This window comes from Eptatretus burgeri, chromosome 2 (assembly GCF_056783735.1).
Source record: "Eptatretus burgeri isolate ZD-2024b chromosome 2, Ebu_testis_v1, whole genome shotgun sequence".
Taxonomy (NCBI): domain Eukaryota; kingdom Metazoa; phylum Chordata; class Myxini; order Myxiniformes; family Myxinidae; genus Eptatretus; species Eptatretus burgeri.
In genome coordinates this window covers 32,333,010-32,348,158 of record NC_140962.1, presented here as the reverse complement: position 1 = coordinate 32,348,158, position 15,149 = coordinate 32,333,010, and the positions used below count along the sequence as shown (strand labels likewise).

Below are 15,149 nucleotides of genomic sequence, written 5' to 3'. Positions count from 1 at the left end.
GCCGGTTACTTTGAGCGGTTGTACCAGGCTGATCCCCCAGCTGTCGAGTTGGACGTCAAGGGTGTTACAATCTCTGTTGCTGACCCTCGAATCAACTGTGGTCCACCATCGCTTGTGGAAACACGGGCTGCGGTGAACCAGTTGAAACGGGGCAAAGCTCCAGGGATCTGTGGCATCCATGCCGAACTTCTCAAGGCTGGTGGAAATGCTGCACTCGCGTCGTTGCATGCAGTTTTGTGCTCTGCCTGGAACACAGGCATCATCCCAACTGACTGGAAGAGGGGCCTTGTTGTCCCTCTCTGGAAAGGGAAGGGTGATCGCCAAGACTGCAACAACTACCGAGGGGTGACGCTGCTCTCAGTGCCGGGCAAGGTCTTTGCTCGGATAATTCTTGATAGGGTTCGCCACCATCTGCTTGAGCACCAGCGTCCAGAGCAGTCAGGCTTTACACCAAAGAGGTCAACGATTGACCGTATCCTTGCACTTCGTGTCCTCACCGAACGCAGACGAGAGTTTCGGCAGGGGGCTGCTTGCAGCCTATGTTGATCTCTGTGAAGCGTTCGATTCAGTGAATCGGGATGTCCTCTGGAGGATTCTTGGTCTTCGTGGGGTGTAACCAAAACTGATCGATCTGATGTCTGAACTCTACTCTGGTACTGAGAGTGCTGTGAAGTGTGGTGGTACCATCTCACTTATTTCCAGTTGTTACTGGAGTTCGTCAGGGTGTGTACTTGCCCCCACACTTTTCAGCACTTGTATGGACTGGATTTTGGGAGGATGTCGGAGAGATCAAGTTGCGGTGCATCGTTTGGCAATGTCAAGATCTCGGACCTTGATTTTGCAGATGATGCAGTCATCTTTGCGGAGACTTTAGACATCCTCTTGGGGGCCCTCGAGGTGCTGAATGAGGAGTCGGAGCCGTTGGGATTCACGGAGTTTCTTGGGTCAAAACAAAGATCCAGGCTTTCGGTGTCATCTTGGATGCTGCTGTCCTGTCTGTGTCTGTTTGTGGTGAGGATGTTGAGGTCGTGGATAGATTCACTTACCTTGGCAGTGATATTCATGTCTCCGCAGGTTGTGAGCCGGAGGTCAATAGACGTCTGGGTCGGGCCTGGGAGTCATGGATTCACTGGATCATGGGGTGTGGCGCTGCCGGTACCTGTGCGGGAGGACGAAAGTCCGAGTCTTCAGGTCCTTGGTACTTCCAGTCTTGCTCTATGGGTGCGAGACTTGGACTTTGACCAAGGATCTGAGACGGAGACTTAATTCCTTTGGTACCAGGTGTCTTCGGAGAATCCTTGGCTATCGCTGGTCGGATTTTGTGTCCAACGAGCGGTTGCTGAGAGAGACTCGGATGAGATTTGTTACCTGCATAGTCCGTGAGCGTCAGCTGCGGCTGTATGGACATGTGGCTCGTTTTCCTGACGCTGATCCTGCTCACCAGATTCTCTCAGCGAGGGAGTCTCATGAGTGGAGGAGGCCAGTGGGCCGACCACGTGCCTCATGGTTGCAGCAGGTTGACCATCATCTCAAGGAGATGGGGATGGGCCTGGCATCTGCCTGGGGGATGGCCAGACGGAGGCCCCTGGAGTACCGGCGGAAAGTGGACGCAGCGACGCGCTGTTCTGGCACATGCTCCCATACCTGACCTGACCTGACCTCGTACATGAAGCGACCTTTGCACCCCACCTGTTGGCTCCGAATCTGATTTGTACATGCTCCAGTCCCCTCAACAGGAGGGAAAGGTGAGGGACCAGGGGGAGCGTTGGGAGAGAGAGAGATAGAGGAGTGGAGAGATAGGGGAGGGGAGATGGGAGGAGTCAGAGAGAGAGAGGGGGGTCGGGGTCAGAAAGAGGGATAGAGGTGGGAGAGAGGGGGTATGGTTGGGAGGGAGAGGGGTGAAGGATTTCGTCAGATGTGACGCCCAGTTTGTCGTCCATCCGAGAGAGTGCGAATATTGCAGAGCGCTGGCTTAAGCACCCCAACAAAATGCTTGATAAGAAACGGCTCACTTAGTCCCCTCAACAGGAGGGAAAGGTGAGGGACCAGGGGGAGGCTTGGGAGAGAGGGAGATAGAGGAGTGGAGAGATAGGGGGGAGGGGAGATGGGAGGGGTCAGAGAGAGAGAGAGAGAGGGGGGTCGGGGTCAGAAAGAGGGATAGAGGTGGGAGAGAGGGGGGTATGGTTGGGAGGGAGAGGGATGAAGGATTTTGTCAGATGTGACGCCCAGTTTGTCGTCCATCCGAGAGAGTGCGAATATTGTAGAGCGCTGGCTTAAGCACCCCAACAAAATGCTTGATAAGAAACGGCTCGCTTGGCACGCGATAGGCAATCACTGAACTGTCACATTAAACATACACCTCCCGGAGACGCCCAAAATGTCAAATATGTCCGGATTGGACAAATTAACACTTTTCTAGAAGTCGGAACTCCTTGTAAGTTCGATTCTGGAGCTTAAATTTTGTAATTCTCCTTAGTTTAAGAGATAATAGTGGTGATCGCATGTGCGGAAATGAAATGAAGCAACGAACGCTGATGTCTCTGGGTGTTTATAAGCATTGCAATATACCCAACGATTCGTAGCTATGATGAACAGGCATTCGATAATATGAGTGAGGAAAGTGAAAAAGAAAACTTTATCGTTCAGAAATCATTGTGGCCTGTTCCAAGTCAAGGCAAGGTTGAGTAGGCCAAAAAACATGGCGGCTTCAGACCCCAGCTGCAGTGCTGTTTATTATAGAGGGCTGAATTGTGTCTAGAAAATGGTAATTTTTTTGGTGTTTATTTGTTTTTTGAAAATGGTGTTTATTTCTTTTCATAAGCCTTAAACCTATGACAATTTTTGTACTTGTGTTTGCCTTTCTGAATAACGAACACAATAAATGACATGTTTTGAGAAAAGGTTTTGGGTTTTGTTTTTGAAAGAAGAGATTTGTAACATAAAATTCAAATTTAGCATAACTCACAGCCACAATGAAGAAGTCAAGCCAACACCAGGCGTTATGAAAATACTTATTAAATCCAAAGGCAAACCACTTGAGCAGCATTTCTTGGACAAAAACGTAGGTAAACACATTGTCGGCATATTCCAGAATGATCTTGATGGTCTTCCTTTTTTCAATGTAAACATCTTCCATAGCCTGGGAAAAGAGGAACAAAAAACTTTTTCCAGTATAACAGAATATGATGCTTCTGGGGTATTAAAAAAAAAAATCACAATACTCAAAGAATACACAATTTGAGAAGCGCCTGCTTGTTATTTGCGAAATTGAAGATACGCAAGTATATTGGTTGATCTGGTCTGTTCTTCTGTCTGTCTGTTTATCACCGACAGGTCACAATTTTAAACCGATCTTCACGAAACTTCACATAGTAGAGTTTGTTATAAGGAAGAAGTCTATTGTTTTTGAGGTCAATAGTTCAAAAGGTCAACATAGGCCTAAGGTCATAACTAAGGTGGTATTTCTAAAATCCTCAATTTTCATATGATTGACTTGAAATTTAAAGAGGATTTATATTTCAGGTCACTGACTTCAACCAACCAATTATTTTTGAGGTCAACATAGGCCAAAAGGACAACATAGGCTGAATTTCTAAAATTGTCAATTTTCATCAGATTGACTTGAAATTTGAAGAGGATTTGCAGATTTGTTCATTGAAATCAACCACCAATTATTTTTGAGGTCAAATTTGTTTTTTGGATTTTGCAAGTATCATGCTCTGCATGACGTCTTCTTCTTGTTTGTATGTCAATCGTCTGCAGGTGACATTTTCACTCCAATCTTCATGAAACAACCATTTGGCAGAGGTAGTGACAAACTTGAAGCCTATTGTTTTTGAAGTCAATAGGTCAAAAGGTCAAGTTCACATAAATTGCCAATTTTCATTTGATTGACTTGATATCTATATACGAGTATATACTGTATATAAAACTGAAAAAGATGGGTGGACGGTATAACCTTGTCAAGGTGAAGCCTTGGTCATCCCATGTGAGTATGTCTATTAATTATGCACTGTTTGAACGCGAGTTAGACCACGAGTACATCTTTTAATTACTTAATACTGGACCTTGACTATGTCTATTAGTTATGTCTATTAATTACGGATTACACTGAACAACAAATTTCAAAAAAAAAATTTTTCTGGAGATGTGTAAAATGATTAAGACTAATTTGGGTACGCTGATTTCAAAAATCATAACCGTTTTGCTGTATCACGTCAGGATTTTCAAGAACAGAAATATTCCCATTGCCTAGAAGTCAGGATTTCAATGAAATTTACATATGTCTTTAACATGTCTATTTCGTACAATTGTTGTTAACTTGTGTTATATTTCTTTCTTTCAGATAAAGATGAGTAGGCGTTCCTGTACCAATCATCCTGACAACTTCTGTTATGTCTGTGGTCGGTATACCAAAAAAGATCAACAGCGAAGTATATCTACAGTAGTGAAAATGAAGGCCGCCTACTTTCACTACTTCGGGTGTAAGGTGGGGGACCAAGAACAGAGCTGGGCACCACACATCTGCTGCACAAGTTGTCACACAACCTTGACTCAGTGGTTGGTGGGCAAGCGCGCGAGCATGCCATTTGCGGTGCCCATGATATGGCGTGAGCCGCAGAATCATCATGATGATTGTTATTTCTGCTGCACAAGCATCGCCGGCTTCAACAAGAAGAATAAAGGTCACATCAAGTACGCTGACTGCGTCTCTGCTCGTAAACCTGTGCCTCATGATGACGAGAACCCCGTTCCAAAACCTCCAGCTTATCAGAACATAGCTGTAAGCAGTGGTGAAGAGGATGGTGATGATGAACCTTTTGAACCCGACACTCAAGAACCACACCTTCTGAACCAGGGAGACTTAAATGATCTTGTAAGAGATCTCTCGCTGTCAAAGGCGAAGGCAGAGCTGCTTGGATCAAGGCTGCAGCAGTGGAATCTACTGGAACCTAACACCAAGATATCCTTGTTCAGAGCACGTCAGAGACATGGCTGAGTTCTTTGAGATGGAAGACACGATGACATTCTGCAGTGACATCAATGGTCTGTTGAAAGAACTTGGGTGTGATCACGATCCTGCAGACTGGCGCCTCTTCATCGACTCGGGGAAGAACAGCTTGAAGGCTGTTTTGCTCCACAATGGCAACGAGAAACCATCAGTCCCACTGGCTCACGCGTTCGGCATGACAGAGACCTATGAGACTATGCAGCAGCTGCTTGATTCCATCAAGTACAATGACTTCAACTGGCACATCTCCGGAGACTTGAAAGTGGTGGCGCTGTTGTTAGGGCTGCAGTCAGGCTACACGAAATACATGTGCTTCCTTTGTCTCTGGGATAGCAGAGACGACAAGAATCACTGGACGAAGAAAGATTGGGAAGAGCGAAAAGAGCATGTACCTGGTCGACACAACGTGAAGCATGTCGCCCTTGTCGACCCAGCCAAGGTTTTCCTTCCACCACTCCACATAAAGCTCGGCTTGATGAAAAGTTTTGTACGGGCAATGGATCTGAATGGGCGTGGGTTTTTTTCCTCAAGGAAAAGTTTGGCAACACGTTGTCGGAGGCCAAGATCAAGGCTGGTGTCTTTGTTGGACCGCAAATCCGACAGATTATGAAGGACGAAACTTTTCCGACAACTCTAAACCCCAAAGAGCTGGCAGCATGGAGGAGCTTCAAAGCTGTGACGGACAACTTCTTGGGGAACGAGCGCGCGGACAACTATGAAGAAATAGTGCAGCAGCTGCTGGAGTCATTCAGGAAACTTGGCTCCAGGATGTCCCTGAAAATCCATTTCCTACACCAGCACCTGAACTTCTTCCCTGACAACTTGGGAGCAGTCTCGGACGAGCACGGCGAGCGATTCCACCAAGAGATTTCACTCATGGAGACGCGTTACCAAGGGCGGCACAACCCGAACATGATGGGCGATTTCTGCTGGTTCCTGCATCGTGAAACTGACACAGAGCAGCACAAACGCAAAGCCAAATGCCTAAAGCATTTTTAATTACATTCTAGTGGAGTTTTTCTGTAATTTCTATAATTTTGAAGCATTCATGATGAAATAAATGAATAAATGAATTTTTGTAAATTTCATTGAAATCCTGACTTCTAGGCAATGGGAATATTTCTGTTACTGAAAATCCTGACGTGATACAGCAAAACGGTTATGATTTTTGAAATCAGCGTACCCAAATTAGTCTAAATCACTTTACACATCTCCAGTAAAAAAATTTTGTTGTTCAGTGTTATTAGAACATACCTTTTAGACATTTAGAACTTTTATACCCCTTTAAGACCCTTTCAAACCTTTCACCCTTTAGACCCTTTGGACTCCTTAAGACCCTGTTGGACCTTTTTAGACCATTTCGACTCCTCAAACTCGTGAAGACCACTTAGACCCCTTAACCATTCGACCTTTTGACCAATTAGAATCTCTTTAGACACTTTAGACTCCTTATACCCTGAATACCCCTAAGACCCTTGAGACCTGTACTACTGTTGGAACATACGCTTGAGACTCTTTCAACCTTTTAGATCATTTTAGACCCTTTGGACATTTTATGACCCTCTTAGACCACTTAGATCCCCTGACCCTTTCGACCATTTTAAACACTTTAGATCCCTTAACTCTAATCCTACCAACATATTTTACTACCTTATCTTACCAACTGGGGTCTTTTCGCACCCCAACACAAAAACCACTCAATTTCACTAAATCTCTCAAAATTTCACATCAATGACTAAACATTGTGTTTTATTGATAAAGTCAACAAACATAAGAAAAAGAAAAATACATATAAAATGTAAGATTGACCCACCAACTGGGGACTTGTATGGCCCCAACTCACAAGCACTACATTTCGTTCAATCTGCTGAAGTTTCATATCAATGAGGAAACATAATTATTTTGATTGGATGATGTTTTAGTGATAAAGTAAACAGACATAAACATTAAAAAAAATAATTGGAGGTCTTGCTCAATATAAATACCATGTGAAGTCATCATATTTGCAAAAAATGGACAAAAACAACTGGGGCCGTTTTGGACCTCAGAAAGGACTTAAGAAAGGACTGTGCAGCAAGGTGGGATCTCAAAACATCATATATATTTATTAGCGGCACATATAGGTAAACAAACTAAAAAAAACATGAAGTACATTGTTAAACTAATATAGAAATAACACATCAAAATGTATGCCTGGGGTCCAAAAACATCCCTGTTGGTAGGACTAGGGTTAAGACCCTTTCAGACCTTTACACCCTTTAAACTGCTTCGACCCCTTGACCCTGAGCCATTTATATGTATTAGATCCTCTTTAGACACTTTAAACCCCTTTAGACTCAGACCCGTCCGATGCCTTTGATCCCTTTAGGCCCTAACGACTATTGAAAAATACTCTTTGGCTCTTTAGACTTCTTGAGACCCTTTAGACCTTTAGACTCCTTATATACCATCATAGACCCTGATAGACCCTTTGGACAACTTCCTGATAGACCCTTTGGACTCTTTAAACCTTCACACTTTCCACCCTTTAGACGCACACCACACGAACATCTATGGAGTCTTCTTGCAATGTACAGACTATTCTTTTTCAGCAAGTAATGCTGAGAATTTGCATATTGGGTCACTGAATTGGTTCACCACTCAAAAACTGGAAAGATATTGTTTTTGAGATCAAAAGCACAAAAGGTAAAGGGTCAAGGACACATAAAATCAATTTTCATCCAATGACTTGAAATTAACAGGGTTTGCATATTGGGTCACTGAAGGCTATTGTTTTGAGGGCAAAAAAAATCAAAGATCAAGGTCACATAAAATCATCAATTTTCAGGCTATTAACATGAAATTTGAACAGGATTTGCACATGAGGACACGTTGGTTGGTCTGGTCTGTTATTCTGTCTGTTTGTATGTCAATGTCCTACAGGTCACATTTTTACTCCGATCTTAACAACCCTTCATCATCTGGTAGAGGTGGTAACAATCTGGAAGCATATTGTTTTTGTGGTCAATATGTTAAGGTCACATTCATCGTCAATTTTTAACCAATTCACTTGATATCTTTGTATATCTATCTATCTAAAACTGAAAAACAATCCATCCATGAAGCCATCTCCCATTGGTGAAGCCACCTTTTTCTTCTTCTTCTTCTTCTTCTTCTTCTTCTTCTTCTTGAGTATGGCAGCTTGGCTACCAGGTAACTATCATTTTGTTGGGGTGTGACTATGCTGCTGACACCATGCCGCTATACCTGTACACTGGTACTCATTTCACTGACCTCAGAAGGATGACAGGCTGAGTTAATCCGACCTGGTGTTAATTCAGTGGCAAACAGGGTTCAATCTCAGGACCCAAAGATCCCAAGCCAGCCACCCGAACCACTAAGCCAGCACCAGGCTTGGTGAAGCCATGAAGCCGTTTGACTATATGTTTACTAATTACGTACTGTTTGAACATGAGTTGCACCCTGACTTCACACATGTAGTCTGTTAATTACATACAATTGGAATGTAGCTTGCGACCCTTTATACTGCTGAGACCCCTTCGAGCTTTGAAGACCCTTTAAGACCCTGAAGACCCAAAAGACCCTGATGACCCAAAACACCCCAAAGATGCAAAAGACTCCAAAGACAAAATAACCTGAGGACCCAAAATACCCCAAATACGCAAAAGACCCCCAAGACGCAAAATAACCAGGTGACCGAAAAGCCCCCAAGCACCCAAAATATCCAAAGATGCAAAAGACCCAGATGATCCAAAAGACCCATATGACCGAAAAGACCAAAAATATCCCAAGGACACTGAAGTCCCAAAAGACCCAGAGGAACCAAAAGACCTATAGGACCCCAAGGACCCAAAAGGCCCCGAGGACCCAAAATACACAAAAGACCCAGGTGACCCAAAAGCTCCCGAGCATCCAAAATATCCCAAAGATGCAAAAGAGCCCATAGACCAAAAAGACCCAGATAACCCAAAAGACCCGGATGACTCAAAAGACACAAATTACCCTCAGAACCCCAAAAACCCAAAAGACACAAAATTTCCCCCATGACCCAAAATACCCAGAGGACCAAAAAGACCCCGAAGACCCAAATTACCCAAATGACCCAGAGGACCCAGAAAACCCAAAATATGCAGAAGACTCAAAAGATCCCAAGGACCTAAAAGACCCAGAGGACCCCCAAAATCTGAAGGACCCAAAAGACCAAAAAGACCCAAAAGACCCCGAAGGGTTTGTTTTATATCATAATTCACGATTCTTCTTCTTCTTCTTCTTCTTCAAAAGACTTCAATTCGACCTGTCCATCCCATATCAAAAAAAATCCAACTGTGACAACGTTTCTTTCCTCCATTGTCTTAATTCTCCTTCATTGCATCCTTCACATAATGTCTTTAAACCTATCTCTGACTTGAAATTTTAAAAACTCCAGTTTGCAATGCATGTTCGTATTCCATAAATCGTCCTTTTTTTCCAACTTCAATGCCAATTCACCCCACCTCCTTAAATCTACCTCCTCCTAACTCTTCACCTGTTAAATCCTCTCCTTACCCCTCCCATCTTACCCCTCATCCTACCTCTTCTCTTAGCACCTCTTCATTTTCCTCTGCTTTAGTATTAGCTCCTCCTCTGGTGTCCCAAACTGTGTGGTATTCTAACATGTGCGGGCTCTGTTCTAATCAAACAGATATCTCACTCTCTGAATCAGTACACGCCACAACATCTCAAACATGCTCTTTCTTTACCCTTTAAGACGCCTCGATCCTTAACACCCTTCAAGACCCAACGACCATTTTAGACCCTCAATACCCTTTAAGACACCAAAGATGCTTATGACCCCAAAGCTCCTTAAGATCCCGAATACCCTTAAGACCATTAAGACGGTAAAGATGCTTTATAACTCAAAGACCCTTAAGACCCCTCAAACCCCTAAGACCCTTTATAACTTCAACACACTTAAGACCCCAAAGACCCTGTATAACCCTAAGACAATTTAAGACCCCAAAGACCCTCAAAACCCCAAAGACAATAAAGACCCCACAGACCCTTTCCACCTTTTATAACCCAAAGACCTTTTAAGACCCAAAATACTCTTTAGATGAGACCATTGAGACGTTTATATGCCAAAGACCCTTGAAGACCCTTAAGACCCTGAATACCCCTAATATGCTTTTAGACCCTTTCAGACTCATTGCAACACGTAAGATCCTAAATACTCCATAAGACCTTCTGCCTGAGGGTGTTCTGCAGTAACACTTGTCAAAATTGAAAGCCCCCCCCCCCAATTGGTAAACCACCTCAGTGTGAAGCAAAGAGGGCACAAATAATTAATGAATTTTTAAAAATCTTTTTTTCAGGTTCTACTCACGTTGGTTAGCGGCAGAGGAAAAAGTCCTACGTGGAATAGAAAAAGTCCCAGGTGGCATAGAATAAGTCCCACATGGCAAATAGAAAAGCCCCACCTGGCAAAGAGAAAACGGTGTCCATGACACAATTTCACCCCATTATCATCGAATGGTATATTTTGTGATTTTGTTGTGACCAAACTTGAGGAACTTTTCAAGATCTCAGATTGAAACTTACAGGGTTTAATAGTATGAATGTGTAGTATAAGTATGTAAAATCTGGTCAAAATTAGTCAAAGGTCAAGGTCAATGCCATCCAAAACATGTTAAGCAGCAATTAGAAAATTTAGCAACCAAATTTGTTGTGCACAACATTCCAGCATGTAAAACACTTGATAAGTCAAATTTTCCAAATTACCAAATTGCTGTTTCCATGGCAACTATATATTTGGATTTCCCAAGTATAGCTATGCAGGAAATCTTTCTTGTACTGGTTGTCTGTTTGTTCATATGTCAATCGTCTGCAGGTCACACTTTACTTCGATCTTCGCGAAACTCAACCCCCTGGCAGAGGTAGTGGCAAACTGGAAGCCTGTTGTTTTTGAAGTCAATAGGTCAACAGATCAAAGGTCAAGGTCGCATAAATCGCCAATTTTCATCTGTTTGACTTTATATCTATATACGAGTATTTATTGAATATAAAACCGAAAAGCATGTGTGGGACGGTGAACCCTCGTCGTGGTAAAGCCTTGGTCTACCTATGTAAGTGTCTCTATTGATTACCTCCTGTTTGAATGAGAGTTGGACTTTGAGTAAGTCTATTAATTATTGGACCTTGACTACGTCTATTAAATGCATCTGATCCGGTCTATTGGAACACTTCTTTTATACATTTCGACCTTTAGAGCCCTTACACATTTTTGACTCCTTTGACATTTTAGACCCCTGGAGATCCTTTGGACCTTTTAAGACCCTTTATACCTCCTGAGACCATTTTGACTTTACTCCCTTCGACCATTTGGACCCCTTGACCCTGTGACCTTTAGACTCATTAGACCCTATTTGGATCCTTTAGATCCGTTTAGACTCATTAGACCTGGTAGACCCATTTGACCCTTTTGACCTGTAACTACTTTTGAAACATACCCTTTAGATCATTGAACTCATTCGACCTTTGAGACCATTTTAGATATTTTAGACCCTTTGTAATTTACATCTTCTGAGACCACTTATATCCACTGACCTTATAGAATCCTTGACACTTTTGACACATTGACTCAAATTAGAGACATTAGACCTTTTAGACCCCTCAAGCCAAGCCTGGTGTTGGCTTCGTGGTTAGGGTGGCCGGCTTGGGATCTTAGGGTCCTGAGTTGTGCCTGGTGGCATTGCCCCAATGTTTGTTATTTCATGCACTCCTAAACTGCTGGACGGAATGAGTTGAAAACTGTTGGTGGTCCTTGAGGTGTGCACAGGAAGGTTTCAGTTAATGAAAAGAATTAATAGTCCCACGGGTTGAGTATGGAGGGAGCACCCCAATTCACTCTCTGTAAATGTGTATCATATAGTGCCACTTGGTGGAAGCCAGTGTTACGATTCATAAAACACAAAAGGGGAATGAACGCATCTGCAATTATAGGATCTCTGATATTATCATATATATTGTTACGGAAATGGCCCTAATTGGACTACTAAATATAGGATTAGCTCAGATCCCCCATTAAATGCATGTTTAGCTAGGTTGTTGGTAAAATGGATGTTACATGTGTGTCGGGAGATGTAAGAAGCTGTTTTATTGTTTGTGCAGTGGGGGTGGAACGAGAGCTCCCTCTTTTTTCTTCCCCATCCCGGATGAGGCCCCGCTCAGTCGGCTGAGAGGGTGTGGCCAAAAAGAGGAAGTGAAACTAAGGGGCGGAGTTTGTCGGCTTCGCTGAGGGAGGCGTGCTCGGAGTCGAAGCAAGCGAACGAAAGAGAAACTGAAAAGAAAAGGGGTTCAGTTTGGGGCGAGCAGTCGCTCTCGAGGCGTGCTCATGTTTCAAAGTGAGCGAACGAAGGAGAGAGAAAGAGTGCAGTGTGTGAAAACAGTCGCTCTCGAGGCGTGCTCGTGTTTCAAAGCGAGCGAACGAAAGAGAAGCGGCCTGCCCGTCGAGTCAGCGATCGACTCTTATGAGGAGATGATTCTGCCGTGAGAGAGACGGCAGCCGGCTTTGAGAGGCAAGCGTGGAAAAGGAAAAAAAAAGTGATTCGACAGAGAAAGAAACTGAGAGGATGGAGTTGAGAAGTCGGGCTTCGAGGCGGGAAGGCAAGAGAGGAAACGACGGAGCCTCTGACGGTCCCTGCTCACACCAACGGCTCGACACGTTTGCCGATCCGCTTGCCGGAGCCCGTCACCTCGATTTGGGCCTTGTCTGGTGAACAGGCCAGGCCTGGATTTGTGTGCTGGACCTTGGGAGAGATCGGCTGGGGCCAATCATTGATCTGGCAGTCTTGTGCCGTCGGCCTTGCGCGGGGTCGGAGCGTGCGGAGACCACGTGCGGTGCGGAAAAGAAAGAGTACGGCGCCGCCATCTTGTCATGCGGCGCGTTCGAGCTGGGGGCTCGAATCCGTGGACATCCGCTTGTTGCGAGTGACATTCGTGCTTTTTGACTTTCCTCTCGTCCATGAAACATCACCAAGTACTCTGTCTTGTCTTGCATGCATGCTGTCTGTCTCTCTGTCTTGACTACACATTGTATAAGGCATATCTTTGTTGCGACCCCCTCGAAACCCGTAGTCCGTGGTTCCCTAGTTAAGAACGGGTTAAATATTGTTAATAAAAGCATTGTCATGAATGTTTTGCTTGTGTTGTATTCCCTGATGTTCCCCAATAAATCTGGTTGGTTCGTATGAAGTTGCCGCTATGGATTAATTTGTGTCATGTCGAGGAGTGATCCGTTCGATTGGCATATACAACCAAAATGGTTACAGACTGGCAGAAAACGCTCAGCATCTGACACAACCAGTCTGTAACCAGGGTTCTATTTCCCCAACTGGTAAGGTACAAGGATTACATTGGTATCGCGATTGAAGACGCGTGACCCGAGGCCTGTGCCGAGCCGGCCAGCGTTATAAACCCCAGAGACGGCGGTGGTGAGGGTGGCGCCAAGAGTCGGGTGAGAATCCCACCACCCCGGATCCGGACAATATTTTACTACGAGAAAGAGTACCCATCCCAAGTGACGTAAAAAGCGAGCAAAAGTATCCGTCTCCAGTGTCAGGAAAAGTTTAAGTTAATCTTTTGATTTAAATAATATTTCATCGACTTTAAAAAGATTAATTGTGTTGTACTCTTGGTTTCACTCAGAACCAAAGCTTTGAGGTATTTATACTGCAAAATTGTGGTGCAACATAGGGCAGCGGGGGTTGGATTTGTCTAAAAAGAGGGCAAAGTACCCTGGTTGCGAAATAAAATTTGGCATCAGCATTACTCAAGCCTGTTACCGGGCGTAGTGGCGTGTGCCTGTAATCCGGCTACTCGGAGGCTTGGGTTGGAGGATCGCTTGAGGACGGGCGCTCTGCGCTGGGCCGCGCTATGAGAGGGTGTAGGGCAGCCCGGAATCATGGCAAAACCCAATCCTTATCCCTGTGTCGTAAGAGGCGACCAGGGTTGCGTCAGGAAGGGCATCCGGCGTAAAACCTGTGCCAAATCAGTATGCGCATCATAACGGATGATCGGCTGTGGCGACCCCTAACGGGAGCAGCCGAAAGACGAACAACAACATTACTCAAGCCTGTTCTCCCGCCATTTGAAAAGTGAATGTTGAGCTTTTCAAAGGCGGCTGAGAAACGGCCGCTGTAAACAGGAGACAGACGAACACACGGACAGACACAATATATAATAGATGACTTCCCTTCCTCGGAACTTCAACAAAGAAAGACACCATTCGGCCCGTGAAGCCTGTTCAATGGTCGCCAACTTATAATTCTATTGTATACAGTCAAGGCTCGTGGAAGAGCGAGAACACTAAACAGATAAGGATGCTACAGGACAAAATAAACAGTCGTGAGGGTGGAGGACACGAACAGTGGAGTTGAAGGACAAAATAGAGGGAGAATTGGAGAAACAATGGGGTAGGGAGGAATAGGGTGGACAGGATGGATACAGAAGGAAACTTCTTCCTTCCTCCTCCCCAATTCTCCCTATCTCCCTCTTCTTTCCCCATTCTTTCCCATCCTCCCTTCCCCCTCCTACCTCCCCCCTTCCCCTCCTCCCCTGTCTCTCTCCCACCCCCCCTCTCTCTCTCTCTCTCCCCCACCTCTCTTTCTCTCTCACCCCCCCAACTCTCTCTCTCTCTCTCTCTCTCTCTCTCTCTCTCTCTCTCTCTCTCTCTCTCTCTCTCTCTCTCTCTCTCTCTCTCTCTCTCTCTCTCTCTCTCTCTCTCTCTCTCTCTCTCTCTCTCTCTCTCTCTCTCTTTCTTTATCCCCCACCCCCTCTCTCTTTCTTTCTCCTCTCCCTCTCTCCTCTCTCTCCCTCCTCTCCACCCCCTCTTAATATCCCCTCCCGTCAGTGAAGTGACGAGTTGTATTTGCTAGTACATACATGCACACAGTGTAATTTCAATACCAGCTCCCTCTGGGATTGAAATATGCTGTCAGTAACCCCTCTTTCGATTATATAAGCTGGTTTTGATTGGTATCTATAAGGTTCATCGATACATACATACATACATACATACATACATACATTCAAGCATACATACATACATACATACATACATTATATATGCATGCCTGATGTTGGCTTCATGGTTAGGGTGGTG

At 44.6% G+C, this 15,149-nt stretch overlaps 1 protein-coding gene across 2 annotated transcripts in view; it reads right to left on the bottom strand.

Moving 5' to 3' along the window:
* LOC147031754 (sodium channel protein type 4 subunit alpha-like) overlaps nt 1–15,149 on the bottom strand; it is a 159,917-nt gene that overhangs the window by 30,594 nt on the left and 114,174 nt on the right. For both annotated transcript variants that reach the window (XM_085866918.1, XM_085866928.1), the window contains exon 19: nt 2,966–3,139. In XM_085866918.1, coding sequence (XP_085723044.1) covers nt 2,966–3,139 — 174 coding nt within the window. The remainder of the gene's footprint in view (nt 1–2,965; nt 3,140–15,149) is intronic.